Source organism: Rhamphochromis longiceps, linkage group LG15 (genome assembly GCF_057381845.1).
Source record: "Rhamphochromis longiceps isolate RC_006_pf linkage group LG15, R_longiceps_female_GT1.1, whole genome shotgun sequence".
In the NCBI taxonomy this organism is placed as follows: domain Eukaryota; kingdom Metazoa; phylum Chordata; class Actinopteri; order Cichliformes; family Cichlidae; genus Rhamphochromis; species Rhamphochromis longiceps.
In genome coordinates this window covers 12425063-12448246 of record NC_140571.1, presented here as the reverse complement: position 1 = coordinate 12448246, position 23184 = coordinate 12425063, and the positions used below count along the sequence as shown (strand labels likewise).

The 23184-nt window shown below is 41.3% G+C and overlaps 1 protein-coding gene and 1 long non-coding RNA gene across 2 annotated transcripts in view; one reads left to right on the top strand and one right to left on the bottom strand.

Annotated features, from left to right (window-relative positions):
* The window catches only part of syne1a (spectrin repeat containing, nuclear envelope 1a), a 124217-nt gene that overhangs the window by 75206 nt on the left and 25827 nt on the right, over positions 1-23184 (top strand). Inside the window, exons 78-99 of the mRNA XM_085383127.1 lie at positions 24-1628; positions 2054-2391; positions 2513-2657; positions 2820-3038; positions 4590-4876; positions 5146-5311; positions 6183-6338; positions 6673-6825; positions 7369-7551; positions 7681-7818; positions 8112-8297; positions 9019-9141; positions 9277-9459; positions 10474-10617; positions 12933-13163; positions 15361-15501; positions 17002-17115; positions 17326-17487; positions 19852-20040; positions 20171-20344; positions 22102-22293; positions 22967-23098. Coding sequence (XP_085239253.1) covers positions 24-1628; positions 2054-2391; positions 2513-2657; positions 2820-3038; positions 4590-4876; positions 5146-5311; positions 6183-6338; positions 6673-6825; positions 7369-7551; positions 7681-7818; positions 8112-8297; positions 9019-9141; positions 9277-9459; positions 10474-10617; positions 12933-13163; positions 15361-15501; positions 17002-17115; positions 17326-17487; positions 19852-20040; positions 20171-20344; positions 22102-22293; positions 22967-23098 — 5361 coding nt within the window. The remainder of the gene's footprint in view (positions 1-23; positions 1629-2053; positions 2392-2512; positions 2658-2819; positions 3039-4589; positions 4877-5145; positions 5312-6182; positions 6339-6672; positions 6826-7368; positions 7552-7680; positions 7819-8111; positions 8298-9018; positions 9142-9276; positions 9460-10473; positions 10618-12932; positions 13164-15360; positions 15502-17001; positions 17116-17325; positions 17488-19851; positions 20041-20170; positions 20345-22101; positions 22294-22966; positions 23099-23184) is intronic.
* On the bottom strand, positions 21742-23076 carry LOC146652200 (uncharacterized). The gene is made up of 3 exons (XR_014907705.1): positions 22945-23076; positions 22138-22266; positions 21742-21877 (listed from the first exon to the last, which is right to left on the bottom strand). It is a non-coding gene; the product is annotated as an uncharacterized LOC146652200 (long non-coding RNA).

The window sequence follows — 23184 nt, the reverse complement described above, 5'->3', positions numbered from 1 at the left end:
TGATGTTTCTGTCTTCCTCTCAGGCCTTCACAGAGAGGACACAGTTCCTTCAAGGCCTGGGGAGAGCATTATCTTGGATACAGCAACAGGAGAGGAAGGCCTTGATAGATGACCACATAGCACTTCTTCCTGAGGACCTGGCAAAGCAGGTTGCTGGATGTCGAGGTGTTCAGAGCAGCTTACGAGCTTATCAGAGGGAGCTGGCATCTCTCTGGGTACAAGGCCGCGATCTGGAGAGAGATGCCACTGACAAAGAGAGAGCAGAAACGCTGGCAAGACTTGAGGAGCTACAGTCTGCTTTTGAAACTGCTCTCCAGAGGACTACCCAGCGTCTTGCAGCCTTAGAGAAAGCCTTGACCTCCAGGAAGTACTTCCAGGTTGACCTAGACAAGACTTGTCAGTGGCTGAGACAAGCAGATGACATAACATTTCCGGAAATCAATTTAAGCACTGCTGATGATAGCTCAGATTTGCAGTCACAGCTTTCCAATTATCAAAATGTCCTAGAACAAGCTTCCGAGTATGAGAACCTCCTTCTTATTGTCCAAAGAATAGGTCAGGAGATCCTCCCTACTCTGAATGAGATCGACCATTGCTACCTGGATGAGCGGCTCAATGCCCTGCCACAGCAGTACAATGCCATCCTAGCTCTAGCCAAAGAGAAGAAAGACAGGGTCCAACAGATTATCCTAGAACGGAAAGAGTTCTGCACTTTCTTTGATATTACTCGTAATGCACTGGAGGAGCTTCAGGAGCAGTTTGACAATCTGGAGAAGCAGACTATCAGTATTGAAGAGGAGGAAGTTGTTAGTTTAGTTAATGAATACAGAAATATAAATGAAAGTTTAGTCCATATTAGCCCTGCTGTTAGAGAACTGCACGGGAAAAATGAGGGTTTCCTCAGTAAAGGTCAGCACTACAGAGCTGAGGAGACACAGCAGCTTGTGAGTCTCCACAACACACTGAAAAGGAGAATTGATCAGAAGATCAAACACTTACATGATTGCTTGGAAATACTATCTAAACACAAAGTAGTTTTTTCCAAGTTAGACTCAGAGTTACAGTCTGCTAAAGAGGAGCTGGTGAAATTGAAATCAGACAAAGAAGTAAGTGCCATAGATAAAATCTCAAGTCTTTATTTACTGCTGGAAAATCTGGATGGAGTGAACTCTCAGGCTGAAGAATGCAACCAACAGATGCAAAACCTTTGTCTTACGACTGATGCTGCTGCCTTTCAGGAAACTAGTCTGCAGCTCCAGTCGCTGCAGTCTTTACGATGTGACGCTAAGCGTTTCGTTGAAGAAAGCGAAACGACAGTCGCAAAAAATGAAGACTTCACAAGAGCTGTTGAGAAAGTGTTCGAGTGGTTGAGGACGGTTAAAGACAAAACGAAGGATCCTTTGACCTTTTCAGAGGTCAAAATTGAGAGGATACACGAGGAAGTGCGGAAACTGAAAATCAAGGAGGAAGAAGTGAAAAGTAGACTGAGGGTCGTTGATGTCTTGGGTGCACGAGAAAAGCAAAAGTACAAAAGCAGGAAAGCAACCGTTCCTTCCCATGTAGAAGAGAAACTGCAGGAGCTGGGAAGGCTGGGAGATGAAGTCCAACAAGGAATTTGTGCAAAACAAGTATGTAATTATGTTTGTTGATTGCTTTAATTCACCTTATAGCTATTTTCTGATAGTATTGTGACGTTGCACTAAATGTAATTGATATACATTTGGAAATGACTGCCTCAGTTATTGTCCACAGTATTCCTGAGCCATCATTCATGGTTTAAAGTTCTAAATGTTACTTTCAGTGTCATGTCCTCCCTCACTGTTAATATTAATCAACTTGGGGAGGTTAAAACATTTCAAATATATCCTTAGCATCTTCTTCTATAAAAACAAGACTACTGGTAAGTTTAAAAACAGGACATTTTTACACATTAACAGCAAAAATGTGGTTTAATGTTTAAACTGTGCCCTTCTCTATCAACTCATTTACATAGATAAAATCTTGTGGGAGGCCAGAAAAAGAAGTTAATTAAATCACCTTTTGCATATTCTAGCTGGCTGTGGATCAAGCGCTTTCCTTGGTCCAGAGGCACCACTTATCTCTGCAGTCCATGCAGAAATGGCTAGACTCCGCTGCGGCTTTGCTTCAGAGGGCCACCACAGGGGTGGAGCTCGAAAACCAAGCAGACTGTGCACAGGATCTGGAAGAAATTTTAGCTAAGGAAAAAAACTTCAAAACTGGTTTACAGGAGTTCGGGACTTTAGATCCCTTGCTGGTGGATTTTCTGGAGGCAGGAGTGATGAGTGGGCTCAGAGAAAAAGTAAACACAATGCAGCTAAGAAGCACCGAAGTCAAACAGCAAGTGGATACTTACAGAGAAGTGTTGGAGAGGTGTGTGCTATATCAAGTATACATATACAGTTTATATTTATTCCATATACCTAAAATGATGTTGTGCATAGTTTCTTTATTATGTCACCCATCATTGATGTTCAATCTGAATGTTTCTTAGATGTGCAGCTCTGTGGAGCTCCTTCCAACGTGAGAAAGAGACCGTGGTTGAGCAAATGAATGATTCAGAGGGCAGGATGGCCATGTTCACTACAGCTAAAGCTGTAAGCGCCCACCAAGCAGAAGACAAGTGTCAAAGATACAAGGTGGGTCACTGTGTCAGAGAAAAAGAGATTCTGTATTAGAAATTACAGAAATGATCTAGCCTTTCCCAGGGGTTGTATCTTTTAGTTTTGCATGATATGTTTGAGGAGAACATATTTATTAAACAGCTTTGTGTCGTATCTCTTATAACCTTTTGGTTCTAGTCACTGGTGGCGCATGTTGACCTGCTGGAAATGCCTCTGAATGCTTTGAAAGAAAGAGCAGCAGAGCTGGAGCAATTAATCTCTGAATCCAGCAAAGCTATCACCAGTCACGTTGTGTCGTCGCTATGGCAACGGTGGACCCGTCTCCGCAGTGTGGCCCGAGCCCAGGAGAGGGCACTGGAGGACACTGCTAGAGAGTGGAGGAACTTCAATGAGAAAGTAAGAGACAGTTTACCCGTGGGTTTTTGTGCATGTTATTGGTGTGGTGGTCCTCACGTATTGGCCTGCTTTCTGGGGAATAAAGAGCAGGTCCCCACACTGTAAATCGCTGAAGTAAACCTTTAGGGAAAAGGTTTACTTTAAGGTCCCAAATCATGAAAATGTGTTTTTATTAGCTTGAAGATGTAAAAAGTATAAATTTCCTTGTCACCGTAATTTTTCTAGCACTCTCCACAACTAGACCACCTTCTAGTTTTATAAACCACTGAAAACTGGATGATCAATGATTATAGACATATAGCTAATAAATGCAACACATCCTACTCTCTGACTGCTCGGTTTCTTTTAGGTGAATGTGAAAGTCCTAGTTAAGCACGCAACTCAGACTCTTTTTAAGTGTGGCTGTATCAGAACCTTGTGCACGGTCGATTTATTAGCTTTAGTGGATGATAGTTTGTACTTTGCCAGGTTGGTGAAGCAGACAGGAGTAGCAAGGAAACTAACTGGATCATATAAAAAATATTATTTTCAGAGTGGGCTGTGTTTATTTTATTACTTCTTTGCTTTACGTGATATGTGATGGCCTTTGCTAAGAGAAGACTTGTTTTATTCTGCTGTCAAAGGCACCAGACTCCATTGATAAAAACACTCATACTTTGCCGAACACAGAAGAGGCTGATCTGCCTCAGCTTGATCAGTTAGGTTATTTCTGTTATTGTGTGGCTTTTATGTTGAATCACCAGAGTCCCACTCTGACGGTCCGGAAACTTGCAGAGAATATGGGACATTTTAGGTTTGGATAAAGGTTCAGGTAAGACAAGCATTAGCTATGGCTGAAGCAAAAGTCAGACCCGAGTACGTCACAAGTCTTCAGTCTGTCCCTGTGTGGTCTCTATAATCAACCCTTCACTGGCGTCCAGTTAAGTCCCTGTTTATTTTAAGAATGCTGTGGTCCACCCACTTTTTCACTTTTTGTTTTGATGTTTTAGTGTTTTGTTTTATTTATAAAGGTGCTTTGTAAATAAAATATGACTTTACTTACTAACCTTCTGCAAAAATGCGTCTGCAAATTTGGGTCAAACACAGTAACCGCTGAACACCAGTTGGTGTGCAGTGATGTAACTCCAGGCTTTAGGCCAGTTGTTTCCTTCTGCCAAAACACTGTGTCATGGAGTGTTTTCCCGCCTTTTGACCTAATTTGTGTTTGAACGCTCTCTGTTTCCCATAAATACCCACAAGACACTCTTCCTAAAAAAGGAAATGAAGTCATATTGTAAGTAACTGTCACTTCCTCATATGTGGCACATTCTTGCTGTCCACTGTTTTTCTGTGGCCCCTTTGTTCAACTGGGCATGATGTCATCCTCTTTGTCCACTGATTCCTTTGACTATCACAAAGTCTTGTCCCACATAAAGTAGACTGGCAGCAATCACAAGTGAAAACAGACAAAAATGTTAGTAATTATGTCTCCCAGCCCCTTTATTAAACCCACAAGCTCTACATGAAGCTGAATGTGGAGAATAATTCTGTAAATAAACATCTGTCCCTCAGATGGAGAAGGTACGATCGGTGTCCATAGACCTCCACGGTCGTGTCCCAGACAGCACGGTTGAGAAAGCAGCCACCAGGGCGGCGCTTCAGAGTCTCCTGGAGTACCATGACTCCTTCAGTCTGGAAGTGGAGAGGGAGCAGTCCATACTGGCTCTGCTGGGGCAACAAAGTTGCAGTCTTAGGGGAGAGGATGACAAGGTGGAAGTGATGGAGAAAAGCACTGAGAACGGACACAAGGAGACGCCGTGCTCACAGGAGATCCAGAGCATGCAGGCGCAGTATGACAGGTGAGATGACTGCTGCTGGGGCTGCTGACAGCCACTTTATACTCATAATGATTATTGCTATAATTGTTCAACTTAGGTAGGTGGATATTTAAGTTGTTTTACAGCCTCCTAGTACAAGGATAATGGGGCTACTTTTCAGTTTATCTTCATTTTTAAAAAGAGTTTCTGCTTTTTACCACTTAAATTTGTTTATAGTAAATGTAATAAATATCCCATTCAGACCAAAATGTGTTTGTTTATTTTGATCTTTTTCTTCCTTGTCTTGTCAGCCTTGTGTTGCAGGTGCGGGCTAGCAGGACTCAGGTGCATCAGGAATTGAGGGAGAGAGAGGAGGTTGAGAAAGAGCTAGGCTTAGTCAAAGGCTGGATCCAGGACACCCGAGGTTTATTGCTGAGTCCCACTGCAGACCTGGATTCACTGCTGCAAGAGCTAGAGGTAAAGGACTTACTAGTCTCACACATAAAGCAAACATAGTCTGACTTCAGTGGTGTTTTTTTTCTTGTTTAGACACAAATACAATGTATTAACATAATTAACAGATGTGATTATGTTTGAATGTGTGAGAGTAAAGCTATGGATTTACTTGTTTATCTATGTTCCTACCCTCACCTGTGGCAGCAAGCTGTTAGTAGTCATCAAAACAATGAGATAGTACATGGAAGTGGTAAAAATGAATGTCCTCTGAAGGGTCTCTGGGCTCTTCCTTAAAGTAAGAACAGTGGTCATTTGGAAGGGGCTCACAGTAGAGTCACTACTCTCCCAATTGAAAGGAGCCTGTTGAGGTGGTTCAGACATCTGAATAGGATTCCTCCTGGGCATATCCTACTAGAAGGAGGCCTCAAGGCAGACCCATGACAAGTTAGAAAGGTTATTCCTCTCGGCTGGCTTGAGGATGCCTTGGTGTCCTGCGGGGGAGCTGGAAGAGCTTAGTCTGCTACCTTGTGACCAAGAGCCAGATAAGTGGTGAAAAATAGATAGATTAATGGAAAAATGATAAAAAGGGATTTGTAGTCATTCATGTAATAATTACAAATTTAAAAAAACACCCAAACAATTTCTAAAGTGAAATCACCAATAATGAAATGTTGCTATTGGTGGATCACTGCTTTGTCTCCATGAAGTTAGTTTAACTCCCTGACAAAGATTTATACACTTAAATGAGTTAGTTAAGTTAAACAAGACCAAGCTATAACGGGAGTTTAATTTTTGATTAATTGTTGATCATTCAGCTTGATTATAACCATGTATATTTCATCAAGCGCAGCTTCTCGTATGTTACATTCATGTCATACACTTTGCCTTGTAGACGGCACACGGTGAGGTGATCAGCAGACGTCAGAGTGTGGAGCGGATGACAGAGCTGCAGCAATCAAAGTACCAGGACCTCCAAGCTGGCCTGCCCTCTGAACTCAGCATGCAGCTAGCTGAGGTGGCGCTGGCTCTCGGATCTGCTGAGGATCAGGTAAGCTCATTTTACTTATTGTATTATTTGACTCTAATAATGATGCATGTATGAATATTATCAATGAAATATGACACTGATTTGTTTAACATTCATTTAGTCTTGTCAAGAGGTTTATGTTAGTATTTGACCTATGTTTTTTTAACTGTGTATTTCTAAGGTATTATGTGGTCTAATTGTTAAGGCTCTATTACACAATCACAAAAGTTCTGTGTTGGATGTTGTCTGCAACTCTTTCTTCACACATATTCTATCTGTAACTTCTCTGCCACTAACAAAAAGCCAAAAAGGGATGTTAAACAAACATTGTGTGTGTTTCTGATATCCACTTCAGGTGCAGGCAAGGGAAAGGGAGGTGCAGCAGACCAGAGATGTGAAAGAGGACTTCAGCTCCCGACTGCAGGACATCGAGGCAAAGCTGAAGACCATTGCTCTAAAATTGGAAGACAAGGGTGCCGACCTGGAGGAGGCCAAAGAAGACACCAAAGTAATCAAACAGACAGATTGACTAATTAGCAAGCAATTAACCCCTGTTAAATCGGCTATTCATTTTGCAGATGTTGAGGTTAATGAGTGAATTGAGTTCTGGCTTCAACAGTGACCCACTTTTGAGAGGAGTATTCCAGATGGGAGTTTGAGCCCCTTGCCTCCTGTTCTTCTTCTTGTCTCCCCAGCATGTTTCTTCCCTCACTCATTTGTAGAAAAAAAACTTTGGAGTTAAAATTCATTTAAAGGAGCAGTTTGAGCACATCCCACATGCCTCTGGTTTAGTAATTAATCACTGCTCCTCGCCAGGAAAGCTATAAAACCACAACTTGTCATTCATACGCTTTTAAAGCTGTGGGTCACAATTAAGTAGTTACTGCTTTTAGGATGAGAGTGTTACTTGAAATGTATCCTGACTGTGTTCAAAATAAACTCTAAATCTAGTTTTACCTCGCTCATGAACTCCCTTTCTTTAATCTCTGCCCTCCTTACACCTCCTTTCTCCTCCGTTTTTTTTCACCCCCTCCTCTCCTCCCTTCTCCAGGCTCTTTCTGAGGAGTGTGAATCCTGCGGTTGCTCTCTGGCAGAGTTGGGAGTGGCTGTGCAGGAGTTTGGGGAGCAGAACCCTCTCCTGTGTAAGCAGCTGGGTGATGCTGTAGCCAAACTGACAGAGGTGCAGCACCACACCTCGCAGCAGGTCCAGGATAGAGCCAACAGACTGAAGAAGGTGTGGGGGGGGGCAGTCAGTTCAGTGTGCCATCCAAATGATTTGTTTCATATAATTCTCTTAAATATTATTATATTAAATGTAGTTTTTGTATTATTTGCTCTGACTTTGTGGTCTTCTGTTGAGCAGGCAGAAAGACAGGTGGAGGAATATCAGGGCATGAAGGCATTCATTTTGAGCTGGACAAAGAAAGCTGAGGCTCTGGTCACCGGTAATATCATTTGGAGCTCTGCGTCCCAGCTGCAGGAGCAAATTCGAGCACACCAGGTGAGCTTTAATGGCGCTGCCAGCAGGGATTGTGAATAGCTATAAGTTTTCCTAAAGCTGCTGTTGTGTAAGATGAATGGGTTCTATTAAAATCCATGTTTATTCTTCCTCCAAAATATTAATCCTGGAGCTGTGGATACCCCACAAAGTTGAAGCTAATTAGATGCACCGAGTTTTTAAAATTCCAGTGAAACGTCATGCTCTACACTATGTCGACCAGCCTTAATTAGTATAACTGCACACCCGAGAAGACTCCTCTCCTTGACTTATAATTTGCGTTCATTTGGTGGCAGGCCTTACTGCGTGAGTGTCGAGGTCTCCATGGTGACTTGGAGGCCATGGGGGAGAGGGAGGTGCAGCTGGCGGATGTGTTGCAGACAGAGGGGTGGAGCCAGCGGGTGAAACACCTCAGCAGACGCACAGAAGAGCTGCAGCAAACTGCCAAGACTCGCCTCCAGAGTCTGCAGGATGCAGCTAAGGTACATGACACTTTTAAGAAAGCATTACAGGAGTTATGCAGTACCCCCCTGCCTCAGTCTTCCCGTGATCACATCATCTCCATTGCTGCCAAAAAAACTGTGGCTATTCCCATTTTATAATTCCACACAGTCTGTTGCATAAGAGCATGTGCACATCCTTTCAAATTGAGTCAATTATAATTTAGCCACAACTCAACAGTGCCCCCTTATGGTCATTCACGACAGATTACTCCATCATAATGGAAGGCACTGTTTCATTTAGCGTGTGCAGCAGTAATCTGTTACGCTAATCTGATTGCCATGCAGCTGCTTCCCAGACGACAGTCTGTTGCTGATTGTTGCTAATAACACTGTGCATTGGAAATCTGTTTACAACTCCTCTTGTGAGTTAGATTTTTTTTCTGGGTCTAGATTGCAGAGCACGAGTTTAATTTGTAGCGACTTGTAATTTAGTTTCTTTCCAATGATGCACATTAAGGTCAGTTAGAATTTGCAAATGAATACATTTTAAAGCGAGAGGCACCACTATCTTCATCATTCAAACTGCACTGAGGGAAAAAAAACATTTGCAGCATTAGATATCCACAAAGGAGCTTTGATACTTTTAAAAATCTGTTTTCATGTGGGTTTGATTACTGCTGTGTACAGAAGCTACATTCTATCTTGTATCTTTGCCCACATATACTTTCCCTTGATTTGTTATGTCTGTATCTCTCCTCAGGACATGTTGCGTCTGGAAGCGGAGGTCAAGAGCCTCCATGCTGCTGTAGATCAGATACAGGCCACACTTGCTTCCCCTGAACTTAACAAGCTCAGTCTCAGAGAGCAGTTGACACAGAGACAGGTAAACACAAACATAATACTGGCAAACAGCTTGTGTCCAGTCAGTCTGCAGATGTCATTTAAATTAGCGTCCATTGATATACATCTAGCATTTCTATCTCCCGTCTTATTATCAACCTCTTTGCTTTTCAATAAGCGTCTGCTGGTGGAAATGGAGGGCTTTAAGCAGCAAGTAGCTGCTGTTCAGCAGTGTCAGAGCGCCCTCCGGCTGCCAGAGGAGGTAGTGGCCAGTCTGCCTATCTGCCGCACAGCTCAGACTCTGCAGCAAGAAGCCAGCCAAGTGCAACACACCACAATCCAGCAGTGCAACATCCTGCAGGTAAAAGGAACCCCAGAGTATTATGAAGGCTGTTGATGAGCTGTTAGATATAAAGTCATAGTGACAGAGACAAGAAACACTACATTATCAGCCTTTGTGATAAGAACCCTACTATCAAAATTATATATTTTTTCAGTTGCATTGTTTTTGTTAGTATTTTATCGCTTAAAAGTAGCACTGAAATTTCAGCTGAAATTTATTGCTTTGAAGAGTGGATGCTCTGAAACCTGGGCTCTGTAGTGTTTCAACAAGCCTTCTCAGGAATGTCTGTGTTTTCTTTAAGCCCCCATCAGAGGCCAACTGTAGTGAAGATTAGCCCTGAGGACGAAGCAAGTGACTGTCAGCCAATAAATCAGTCAATCCATTTGAACCAAATACATCATGTTTAACAAGAACTGAAACAGTTCATCTCCCATGTGGGCACATTGTTCTGGCTCAAGGTCAAATTTGTGACAGGCTGTCTAAAACATTTTGATACACAGACCTTCTGATTCGGTCATCTACTAATCGGAAGGTTGGTTCTTCAGTCCCTGGCTGATCCAGTCCAAATATCCATGAGAAAGATACTAACCCCAAGTTGCTAGATAGATAGAAAGCACATAACTAGAAAAAACATAGAAAAAAGTGCATGTGTGAATGAGGCAAGTTGTATAAAGTGATTTGAGTGCACAGATAGAGTAGAAAAATGCTATATGAGAACCAGTCCATTTACCATTTACATTCACATCTATCTTTGTAATCACAATATTCTAATCGTGGTAATTTAGCTCTCACACACCTGCATTATTTCAATATCAGCAAATGAAAAATACAGATTATTCTGTCTAATAAGAGCTTACCAACAATATAATGAGCATGCTCAGTACCAGTTACTGCGTATGGATATGAGAGTCAACGTAAAAGTTTAGAACTTGACTTCCTGCGAAGATTGGGAAGGGAAAATATAATTTCCTTCAGGGATCTATATAGTAAATACAGTTTCATTCATCTCATTTTACCTTAACGCCCTGACAGGAGGCCGTGGTGCAGTATGAGCAGTATGAACAGGAAGTGAAGAACCTCCAGAGATTAATTGAAGAAGCTCATCGGATCATTCAGGACCGGCCCGTTTCCACTAATAATATACAGGAACTTCAGGCTCAGATACACCACCACGAGGTATGAGGGTCTCCTTACTTTCTGTCATTTATCTGTTCGGTTTATTAGAACAGCAGTGTGTAGGTGATAAACATGTAACCCCCAAATCATCAACATTATTAATAAAATGCAGCTTTATGATTGTCTTATCCAAGGTTGTCAAAAATAAGGCCAGAATTGGCCCTGCAAAGATTCCCATCCGAATGGCTTTGGAAAATGTAAAGTAGAATAGAAATTTTGGCTTTTTAATATTTATATATTTCTCAGGGATTGTGTGGTTAAACTTCTGTACAGTGGTTTCACTGGCCCTCCCTACAAGATTTGCTCCTAGAACAACATTTTAGTCTTCTGCCGTAAACCAAATTGAGTGTGACTCTTAAAAAATTAGTTGATGCCTCAGACATTCAGACATTTCTATTGAGGTCAGTATTTTTAACATCAAAGAGTTAAGTGAAAGAAACAGAGAACTTGAGTCATTATGTTTCCTGTCCTATGTTTCAATGCACAGAGGCAAAAAGCAGAAGTTGTGGCACCAGTGAATGTATCATATATCTTAAATTAGCCTTAGGAAAGCCTGACTAAAATGACTCAAACTATAATTCTATCATTTCATTGCATCATTCAGTATAAGCAAAAGCTGCTTCTATAGAGCCCTGAAATTGTTGAGTAAATCTAGTGTGAGAACACAAATGTCAAAGTGGTTAGGTTGGACATGAATTGTTCTTTAATCTTCCAGCTCTTCAGTACAAATGCTTGTCTGTCTTATTACACCTGTTTGAGAATGGCACAGAGGTGTGTAGTCCAGGGAATTCACAGCATGCACATGTGCTTCCTTCTGTACGCTCCACCCAGGCAATTCCCTCAGCTAAACCAAATAGACAGGCCAGGCAGTCGACAATGCTCACATAAACACCTACAGTCAATTTAGACCAATCCTAACATGCATGTTTTTGGACTGTGGGAGTTAGATGCAAGTCAATCTGCACATTCAAACCCAAAACCTCCTTGCTGTCAGCCATCAAGGGACCCTGGTTAAAAATAAATGGTCAATTAATACCCCTTTCCATCATTCCCCCTAAATCCCAGTTTAAAAACATCTGATTTAATCTCCCTTTTAACATGATCAAAGCATGCATTTTCCCAAACAGCAATCCAGAGAAAATGTTGTGTGGTGCTTTTACAAGCCCAACTCACGCACATTCCTAGTTTTATCTGATGGTGCATGTAAATATAATCTGCATAGACAGATGCCAGAGTTAGATGGTTTTCACCTGAGCGATTTGAGCCTCTGCTGCAGTTTCACTTTGCTGAGTATGTTAGATCTCCCATGCCGAGAAGGAGATTGTGAAGGGGGAGTGCAGATGCAAAGACCTGCAGAGAAACATCGTGTCTCCCCACAGGCAACATTTTTTTCTTTTATTACGTTTTAATTTCTGCTGCACGGTTCAGGCAGATTTATATCTTACTCCAATGTTTGACTGCCTGGAAAATATTAACCCAGGTGTTGCAGATATTTGCAGATATTTTCTCAACCCTGTAATCACTTTTGTCGCAGCAGAGCAGCCTGGCATGCCAGCACTTTTATGTCTAAGTTAGATCTCTAAGCTCAGCAGAGAGTTGCAACTCCACTGTCCCCTTTAGTCACATGACCTGATTATCAGTGCAATGACCATCTGTGGGACAGAGGGTGAAAAGAGGGGTGGAGGAGGAAGGCAGAGATGGGCTGGCCCGCTGGCACATTAGCGTACTTGTAATTTGACACCGTTTCTGTCACTCTTCCTCCAGACGCCCTCCCTCTCTCCTTCAGCTCCCTTTTGTTAGAAGTAATCTGCCCAAGGGATTGGCTGAGAACGACAGTAGCAGGCAAGGGAGGGGGAGGGTACAGCTCGGTGAGATCACTTCCTGTTTTTCCTTGCCATTTGTGTATGTGTAGCAGAGGGAGTGTCTGAGGGATTTTGAAGTATTTCTGCTATGGTCTCTGCTTCAACCAAACATCCTGTCTTAGCTTCAGCGCTGATCTGAGTCACCCGCCTCTGTGCTGCTCCGATTGGCTCAGAGATACAGAGGAGAGAGAGAGTGAGAAAGACAGAGAGGAAAAAAGGAGAGTGAGGCGGTGCTATTCTCTTTCTACACTTACACCAAAGACAGCCAAAGAGAATGCGTCTGCTCCGCTTACTCCTCTCAGACCGGCACCACATTCAAGGCTGATCCAACTCAGCCACCCACTTTCACAGGATCCTATTTAAACAGGAACTATTGATCTTGTGGTGTGGACTCAGCCACACTCTCCTGATCCTGGGGGTGGTGTTTTCTGTTTGCTTGGAATGTTTTGACAGGAGTTAGCCCAGAAGATCCGTGGCTACCAGGAGCAGATCGCCTCGCTCCACTCCAAGTGCAAGATGCTGACGGTGAAGGCCAAACACGCCACTATGCTGCTGACGGTCAGCGAGGTGGAGGGCTTTTCAGACGGCATGGATGAACTGAGTGACGAGGAGCTTCCCAGCGCTGTGACAGACACCACCACAGCTGACGCCAAGCAGCTTCCAGCACACCCCTCTGTAGTCATGGTGAGTGGGAAAACCTCTGGTTTTTGGGGGGGATATACAGTCATAGACCTGTAGACATTACAAGGATGTGTGTGCATGTGTGCATAAGTTGTAGCATCTCTCCCTTTCTGCACATACCACTGACTGCCAAAGTGACTCCAAGGATCCCAGTGGGGCCTTTAAGGTTTCTATGTGCTTCATTTAACAAAACTCCAGTTAGGTTAGTTACCCTTGACTTATACCACATTAATGCATGTCTGATAATATCACTTAAGATTAGATTTTTTAGATCTGCAAACCTTTTCTTCTCCACTATTAAGGTCACGGTAACAGTTATGACTGTGCAGTTCATTTACAAGATAATAATGAGCCACACAGAAGTAGCTGAACAGCAGGCCCTCCCTCACGTGCAGCTGTTCAGGCCTACGTAACAGCTGGATAAGGATACAGTGCTACGCAACATGTTTTAAACTAGTGGCATGAATATTTTTAGTCACCAATTATGTTTTAATTCAAAGTTCAAGTTCAAAGGTCGTTGGGGCGGGTGTAAAACCTTGCCTTTTAAAACAGCACCACTTCTTGCTGGTACACTTGCACCCAGGTGGGTTCTTCCCTTATGAAGATGTTTCCACACCTGCTCTGTGGATTTAGGCTCTTTCTTCGTGTAATCCTGGAGTCACTGATGTTGAGCTCAGGGCCCTGTGAGGGCATTGCCATCTGTTGCTGACTCCTTCTTCTTGTAGGTGAAAATAGTTCTTTATAAATCCGGCCGTGTGTGGGAAGTTTTTGTCCCACTACAGCAAAGAAGTAGTACTGTAAAAGGTTTTGAATAGGTTTTTTTTTTTTTTTATTAATTCTGTATGTTATTTAGGTTCCTCTGGTGTGTCACTGGTACCTTGTTTGTCACTTAATGTTAGCCTGAGCCTGTCTGTCGCCCTCATCTTAATCATTTATTTTATTTTAGCACTAGTAACCACCCCACTTCCTTTCAGTCTGTTTCTGAATCAGGTTTCTGAGCCTTCCCGGTGTACTACTGTTGTTTGTGGTGTGTTTCGTCTCAGCAGGCCAGGAAACAGGATATTACTGCGTGTGTGTGTGTGTGTGTGTGTGTGTGTGTGTGTGTGTGTGTGTGTGTGTGTGTGTGTGTGTGTGTGTGTGTGTGTGTGTGTGTATGTTTAAACGTTGTCATTTTCCGTGTATGGTAACTGTCACGCATGGATTACTGATATTTTTAAAATTGCACGTTGTCATTGTTACAGCAGTGGTTTTACCAAGCGAACCTCACAATGTAAAACCAAACAGTTTCCCACACATACTGGTGTGCTAATGCTCTTAGTTGCCTTGCATTGCATCATAAAGCCCGCGAAACAGTCCTCCGAAGGTCCTGAGTCAGTAGACTAAGGTCTGCATCGCATTGCCAAAAAGCAGCCCAGTAGGGTTTGGCTCGCATTTCAGCTCTGCCTCTGCTGAAGCATGCAAGCACACTGACAACAGTGCTACTTCTAGGACAGCTGCTGCTGTATTCACCAGTCCCTGTCTCTGTTAGCTATCTCATGCTAACAGAGATGCTAGCCATGCTTTGTTCGAGTCTGAGCTTTGATACTGCTGGATTTTTCTGTCAGAGACCTTATTCTTACTGTCTGTAGGACTACTTTAACCTTTTCCTGTTGTATATGTGTGTACTAACTCTACAGCATGTATGGGTTCATGTGTGATGTGAGCAATCACTGTCTGTGTACATTGTGTGTGTGTGTGATTTCTCAGCTTCCTGGTGAGGGCCATTCCTTTATCCTGATGTATCCTGTAAAGAATCCAAGCAACTACTTCACTGCCAGTGGAATCTAATGTTTGTCCATTTGCTCACACAGCAAAGACTTTTACCTCTGCAATGCTCTTTAATGTTGTGTTACGGCAGAAGAATTTCAGTGAGGCATATCAGTGTCATTAATGTGAGCTAATGGGTCTCCTTTCTGTGTTATTTGATTACTCACTATGTAATTAATCAAGCAGTATGTGTTGCCACTTCAATCTGGCTAACCTGCACTTCCCCATTAATTTTTATGCTTTTTCTTCTTCTTCTCCCTCCTCATTTTTCCCTCTCTGTCTCCTCTCCCCTTTGATCTGGTTGTTTTCTTTTTTGGCTCCCCCTCCTTTTTTCTTTCACCTGCTTCTTTTGATGTGTGCGTTTCATTTCTTTGCGGCGTGTATGTGTGGTCAGATGACAGCCGGCCGCTGCCACACACTCCTCTCCCCTGTGACAGAGGAGTCAGGGGAGGAGGGTACCAACAGCGAGGTCTCCTCTCCCCCTGCCTGCCGCTCCCCCTCTCCGGGGGCTAACGCTGAAGCTGCTCTTAACCAGGTATTGCAAATCCCACCCTGGAAAACTCCAAACCGACCAGTATTACCTGATGGTCTCAACTTCCCTATTGCCACTTTGTGTTTTGCACCTTTAAACGTTCAGTCATCACCATCATTGTTAGAAGATAACACTTTAATCTTTAAAGCTTCAAATGTTGCAAAATGCAAAAGCTAAAAAATATTGAATATGTGGCAAAATTTTGATGTAAGGTAAATACATCCCCTTCTCTTCACCATCACCACCATAACAAACCAACTTACCACCCTACAGTGACCACCCCACCATCATCACTGTTAACACAGTATGTTTGAGAGAGCTGGAGATTTGCTGCGCTTATTTTACCCGCTTTTCCTTTTTTTTTTAAAAAATTGGCCTCCTGTTTGCATATTTACTTTGCTGATGGAAGTTTTGTTTGCCATTCCCATTTTTGTACACACAACTGAGGTGTCATCAAGTAGCTTTTTGTGCTGTCTGTGACCGCGAATGATGTAGAAGTGAAACAGAAACACTCGTTGTGCTGGGAGAAACAGCAAAGGTCAAATTTTTTATTTTAGCTGTAAAATCTAAAATGCTGTTTTAGTGGCCTGTTATGTGCCTCTACACTTAAATATTGAAAGAAAAAACAAGTTCAAAGACAGCTGGGAAATATGTGGGAATTTAAACTAACTGTTGCTGTGGGGGAAATGCAGCAGCAGATCTAAGTTAATCTGCCTTAGGATTGACCCATGCCCACTGTGTGGCAGGATATGATTATGGGGGCAGCCTAATTTTAAAATTAAAGAGAACTACTATTACTGTTAACTCATGACATATTGACTTCAGTTATATAATAGAATAAAAACAACCATGATCAGTGTGTTTCATACTGGGTCGAAAGCCAAAGGGTATAAATGTGTTTTAAGATGAGTTCTGAAAATGGACAATGTAGGTGACTGTTTAACATGTAAAGTCAATTTATGAGAATACATAGAACACATAAGAGACATATTTCATACAACAAATGTAATTATTTGAAATTCATCTTTTGCTATGTATAACGCACATAAATTCTCCTGTGCTAGAAAGGCGTTAATGTTGAACTTATATATGACATAAACTAAATGCTTCTCTCTTGTTGTGAGAGAGTAACATGAGAAAGGAGGGATTTTATTCTGTTCTCCCAGCAAGAACAGAAAGTAACGTCAGCTGTATCAGCAAGAGACACCCGACTCAAGGTCAACCAGTTTTATTTGCAATGTTGAATTGCATTTTAGTAGGTAAAGTAGTATCAAGTTATAACATTTAGCTGCCTCTTTTTAAGCACGTCTGGGAAAAAAACATTTTAAAAGTAAGTTTTTGTAAAACTTTCAGATTCTTAGGCCAAGTGTGCCACTAGGCTTTTTATAGACTTTATGCTGTAAATGTAAGCCCAAAGGTTTCCCAAAGAACTATTCCCATCAATAGCGTACATCACTCTGACACACTAATGAAGCCCACACTTACTTTTTCCTCATTTCACAGGGTCGAGGTACACTAAGCCGAGTACCTCTTCAGGAACTGTACGACCCATCTATGGAAAGCAGTGCTGCTAACTTGGATGACCTGCAGAGATCCTGGGAAACGCTAAAGAATGTGGTATGTCACATCTTCACTTTAATTCAACACATTTATTTATTTTTATTGTTTGTGTTACTGTTAGACAAACACAATAACAAACTCAGGATTAGTTTGTCTCCTAGCATACTGAGCGAGGCGCGAGTTGTCCCAAATTCCGACCTGAAGCTTTAGTGACCTCAGACCGACACTGCCATGTCTGACAGCTTGACTTTGTCATCATATTTTCAGATCAGTGAGAAACAGAAGAGCTTATATGAGGCTCTGGAGCGGCAGCAACACTATCAGGAGTCCCTTCAATCTATTTCCATTAAGATGGAGTCCATCGAGGGGGCGCTGAATGAGGGCTTAGAGCCCAACAAGACTCCAGAGAGCCAGATGGCTGCACACCAGGTGAGAGCTGAGTGGGGGGGTGGTATTAGGGGAAATGTGCTCATGTGTGTTCTAAAGGGATAAAGGAACCATAATGTAGTGCAGATAAAGAGTGTAAAAGTAGTAGTGTAATACATGAAGTGTAATCTGTAAGGCTCATGGGAGACATCCTCACAAAGATGGTATAGACCAGCGAGCTCTTGGGAAACAGAGTACGACTCGGGGGTTTAATATTGCACGGGGCAAGGCAATGGTTGGACAGACTGCATGGCACTGTTCTTCGTTGCTATGCCAACATCACGGCTTTAAGAGAAACAGTTTGCTTTTGCAACACTACTGTCAAGAGGTTTCTGCACACCCTCTTTCACTGCTGGCACACCATCTTCTATTCAGCCTCTTCTTCTCATTTCATTTCATTCATTTCATTTATTTATTCATTTTCAGGCACAACAAATACCTATATTGAACATAAAATACACAAAACAAAAAACAAAAATTGCCTGAAAAAGGAGTGGGACGAAGAAAACTTATTAAATCCCACCCCTATACTCACTCATCAACAAAAAAAACAATAAACTTCCCGCAGCTACGCCCATCATTGCATACAGACCCATCAACAGCTCCGGGCACATACAAGCATCTAAGCGGCAGCTCGCAACCAACAATTAGAGCCTTCATAACTGAATACAGAATATATAAATTATAAATTGCATTACCACAGGTAACAGGCAGTAATAACTACAAGTAACAAACACACATACATATACATACATATATATCTACACACACAAGTACATATATGTACATACATACGCACACTTTTTTTATTTATTTTTTATTTATTTGGAATCCATACCAGCAATGGTAAGAGAACAGACATTACAGAGCACACTAAAACCCATCATTGAGTATACTGTGACCAGACCAACTGTTTGTAGAGAAATTTAAATCTATGAATATTTTTGCATTGTTTCAATTGTAAACTCAGACTGTTCCAGATTTTCACACCACATACAGACACACAAAAACCTTTACGGGTTGTTCGAGTTCTGGGTAATTTGAATTCTCCAAAGCCTCTCACATTATAAACCTTTTCTCGAATTTCAAATCTAGTTTGTAAATTTGCCGGTAAAAGTTTAGTAAAAGCTTTATAAAAAATTATGGATGTATTGTAATTAACCAGATCCTGGAATTTAAGTAACTTTGCCTGAAGAAAGAATTTGTGAGTATGATCTAGATAACCAGGCTTGTGAATAATACGCAGTGCTCGTTTCTGTACTGTGACTAATGGATTAGTTGTATTTTTATATGTATTTCCCCACACTTCCACACAATATGTAAGATATGGAAGAACCAGGGTACAGTACAGAGTACGAAGTGCATCTTTATCAAGGAATTGTTTCACTTTGTTCAAAACTGCGAGGCTTCTAGAAATTTTGGTTTTTATGTGTCTGACGTGGGGTTTCCATGAAATTTTGTTATCAATTATAACTCCCAAAAATTTGTTTTCACTCACATTATCAATTGGTACACCTTCAATGATAATTGGTAATTCTATATTATATTTTAAATTACCAAAAAACATTGCTTTAGTTTTATTTATATTTAATGATAATTTATTTATGTCCATCCATTTTTTTTATTAATTTTAGCTCCCTGTTTACGGTCATTACAAGATCAGTATAATCATCGCTACTGAAAAATATGTTGGTGTCATCTGCGAACAGTATGAGTTTAAGTACTTGAGAAACATCAAAAATATCATTTATGTATACATTGAAAAGTTTTGGTCCCAACACTGACCCTTGGGGAACACCACATGTAATACCAAGTTTCTCTGAATGGTAATGCCCTATGCTAACATATTGTTCCCGACCCGTTAGGTAACTTTTTAACCAGTTACCAGCTTTCCCTCGAATACCATATCTTTCCAATTTATCCAGTAAAATTGAGTGATTGATTGTGTCGAAGGCCTTTTTGAGATCAACAAAAATACCAACTGCATATTTATTTTTATCCAGTGTATCAGTAATTTCTTCTACTGCCTCAATTATCGCCATTGAAGTGGTTCTTTGCGTTCTGAAACCATACTGACCAACATTTATTATTTGATGTTTTTCAAGGAATTTTTCTAATCTTGAATTAAAAAGTTTTTCTAGAACTTTTGAGAATTGAGGCAGTAGAGAAATAGGCCTATAATTGGTAAAACTGTGTTTGTCATTACTTTTATATAGTGGTATTACTTTCGCAATTTTCATTTTTTTTGGAAAACAACCGGACTGAAATGATAAATTACAGATATATGTTAATTAATTCCCATTGGCTCTTTTTTTCTTGTATATTCTCATTTTAATCCTCACACACGTCTTATTGCCGTTTATTCAGGCTTTGATGGATGAGATCCTGATGCTGCAGGATGAGATTGGTGAGCTACAGATGTGCTTCTCTGAGGAGCTGGCAGAGAGTGATGGGGATGCTGGGGAACAGCTGGCCCTGCAGTCTACTCTCACTGTACTGGGAGAAAGGATGGCCACCATTCGAATGAAGGCTTCGGGGAAACGGCAGCTGCTGGAGGTGATTTACCAAGACCTCATACTTTTTCTAGTTTATCATGTGCTTGTATATGTTATGTCTGCTCCTTATCTTTATAATTCTGGTGAGCTCACCTGAGAATTTAAGATATGCGTCGCATTGATCTCTACAGGAGAAACTAAGTGAACAACTGGAGGAGCAGCGACAGGAGCAGGCGCTGCAGCGATACCACAGCGAGGCCGAGGAGCTCGACAATTGGCTGCTCAGCACTCGCGCCACTCTCAGCTCTGCCCTTCAGCCCCAAAATGAAGACATGGACATGGAGGAGCAGCTCATCGACTGTCAGGTGAGAAGCCAAATCTGCTCTAAAGAAACAAAATTGGGGATGACAGCTTGTATGCTGCTGTGTTTTTATCAAAGGCTGAAGTATCTGGCTGCTTCACTGTCCTAGAAATGGTACTTTTTCTTGGACTCTCTGATCTTCATGCTTGCATTCACTTTCATTTCTATAGAAAAAAAAAAGCATTGTTTTTGTGTTTTTGGAGTCTTTTTATGGAAAATTGATTCAATTGGGGAAGGTGCTAACAAACCATAACTGCACTTGAGCTTAATTAATTATATATATGTATATTTTTGCAATATTATCATATGTTTATAATTAACATCATATGAGCATTTGAATTTTACGGTACCACTGTGATTAAATAATTTAAAACTAAAATCTTAGTGTCCATTATTATTAAAGGTGTATATATATAAGTGATATATTCGTACTTAGAGTTTAAAAATAATTGTTTTTAACTTCTGTCTACATGTTGTCGTACTATATCAAATATCTCAAACATTTCATCCAATATTTCCTCCATCCTGTTGCCCTGGAGATCTTCTAGCTTTTCAATCTTTTAGTTTAAATTTATAATTCATGGTTCTTTCTTATTTGTCACCATTAGATACTCTGTCCTACTTGATTTGCCCCCTGGGAATTTTCTGCATGTCAGGCTCATGATTTAATTTTTGTGGGGAGGGGAGTTATTATGTTAAAAATACTGTCACATCTAACTCCCTGCTGTGTCAAACTCAATATTTTCTTGTGGGGATTTACGGCAGAGCCTAGATGCTAAAATATTCATGTTGCACATATTCTACATTCATATTACATGTGAGCTGTGAGATGTTTACATATTTGCCTTGTGATGCTCCATAATAGGCTTCTTAGAAGTTATAATACTCGCTCTGTCCCCCAGGCAGAGAGTCAGTGTTTTAAAGAGTGTGTCTGTAGCAGCTGGGAGACAGTAAGCTGATTAAACTGTAGTTCACATATGCTTTGTGTGGTCTGCACATATAAAGGTCTGGACCATGCTGAGCTTCATGTCCAGATTAAATAATGATAAAAAATTGTGTCTTAAAATTTCAGTTTTCTGGTTAATCGTCTTTTAAATGTGGTATGATATGCAGAGACCTTAGGAAAGTATTTTGTTGAACTTACTTAACCCACTCTGTTTATTTAAATGCCTGCACACCACAATGTAAGCAGCTTAAAAACTACTCACATATGTCTTCAGTCTGTTCTCAATCGAATGCTTTCCTAACTTTAAACTTTGAGCTTTAATTGCGTCATCATAGCAGTTTCTATTATGTTGTTTACTCGGTCTGTTCATCAAAAGAAAAAAACCTGCAAAACTTTGTAACTGGTGTTTGAGAATTTTAATTAAAATGCACTATGGAGGTTTTTGCAGAAGTGGAGATAAACCAGTTTCTTTGCCTGCCTCCTGAATGACAGAGTGACGCTACAAACTAAGGGATAAGAGGCGCACTGTATTGTTGTGGAAAATTCTCTGCACATGATCACCTCCCATCTCTACTGAGGGCCCTTCTTTCCCTGTGTGAAAGAAGAGAATACAAGCTTAGAGAATACAAACTACCGCCTCTCTTCACTTCATTACAATTGTTGGCCTTTTCAAGCTCTCTCTGGACTTTTAGTCTAAAAGGGAAGACTCTTTAAAACTGTTTCTATTAAGAAACTAATCTGGGAGCTGAGGAGAGCAGCTTAAACCTATGAGAAATGCTAATGCTTGATCAACTGTAATCCTGTTTTTTTAATAGAATATGCTGTATGAGATCGAACAGAAGGTGTCGTACCTATCAGAGCTATCCGTCCATAGCGAGAGCTTGTTGTTGGAGGGCCGGGCTGAAACCAAAGGCGAGGCGGAGCAGCTCACCCTGAAACTGCGCTCCCTCAAAGACAGCCTGCTAGAGCTGCAGCAGATGCTGCAGGACAAACAAGTTGACATACAGGTGAGATCAGCAGTCATATGTTATTTCTTTACTGTCTCAACATTCATGGCTGCATCAACCCTCCACACCCCAGTGTATTTTCACTTCCCAGCTTTCCTTCCTCCATGCTTCTTTGTCTTTTCTTTTGCTCTGCTGCATTATGTTAAATTGGCCTGCGACGTCAATGCTAGCATTGTGCAAAAAGTACTAAAGGCTAATTCATGCGCTTTCATAAAAGTCCACTGTTTTCCACTGTGAAACAGCAACAGCTGTGTGTCTCACAATGGCGCTTAGACAAAAGGATGCTGACTCATCAGATGTAAACACTAAATGTATTCGATCAGGTGCGTTTCTGAGGACACAACATGAAAGTTTCACTTTGCATTTTCGCTCCTGGTCTCCTTTAACATGCCCTTTTGGTTGTTCACATTAATCCTCAGATATTTAATCACTGTATAATAAATCAGAAGGCTAGTGAAGCTTTCTAGGTACATGCTTGCAGCAATCTCTGATGAATAAATATTAGTTCATCTTTACCATTCTCAAAATAATTTAATGATAAATATCATAGATATGTGTTAGGCTGTTGGGCATATTTATTTCTGCTTACTAAAAATTGGCTTAAAAATTGGCAGCTGTTAAATACTCTTATTCCAAAATTACATCTTATACCTAATGTCCATCTTTGTCCCAGGGTTCACTGCAAGAGCAGGAGGACAGTGAGCCAGATTCGTCTCTGTCCCAGAGTCCTAACGTTCAGGACTGGCTCTCTCAGGCCCGGTCAACACGCACGCAGCAGCAACACGACAACCTGCGTCGACAGAAGGTAAGAGGAAGCTCTTTTATACTCTAATATATATTTGAAAGACCTAAGCTGACTGTCTCATATGCAATTTGTAATTATTACTCCCC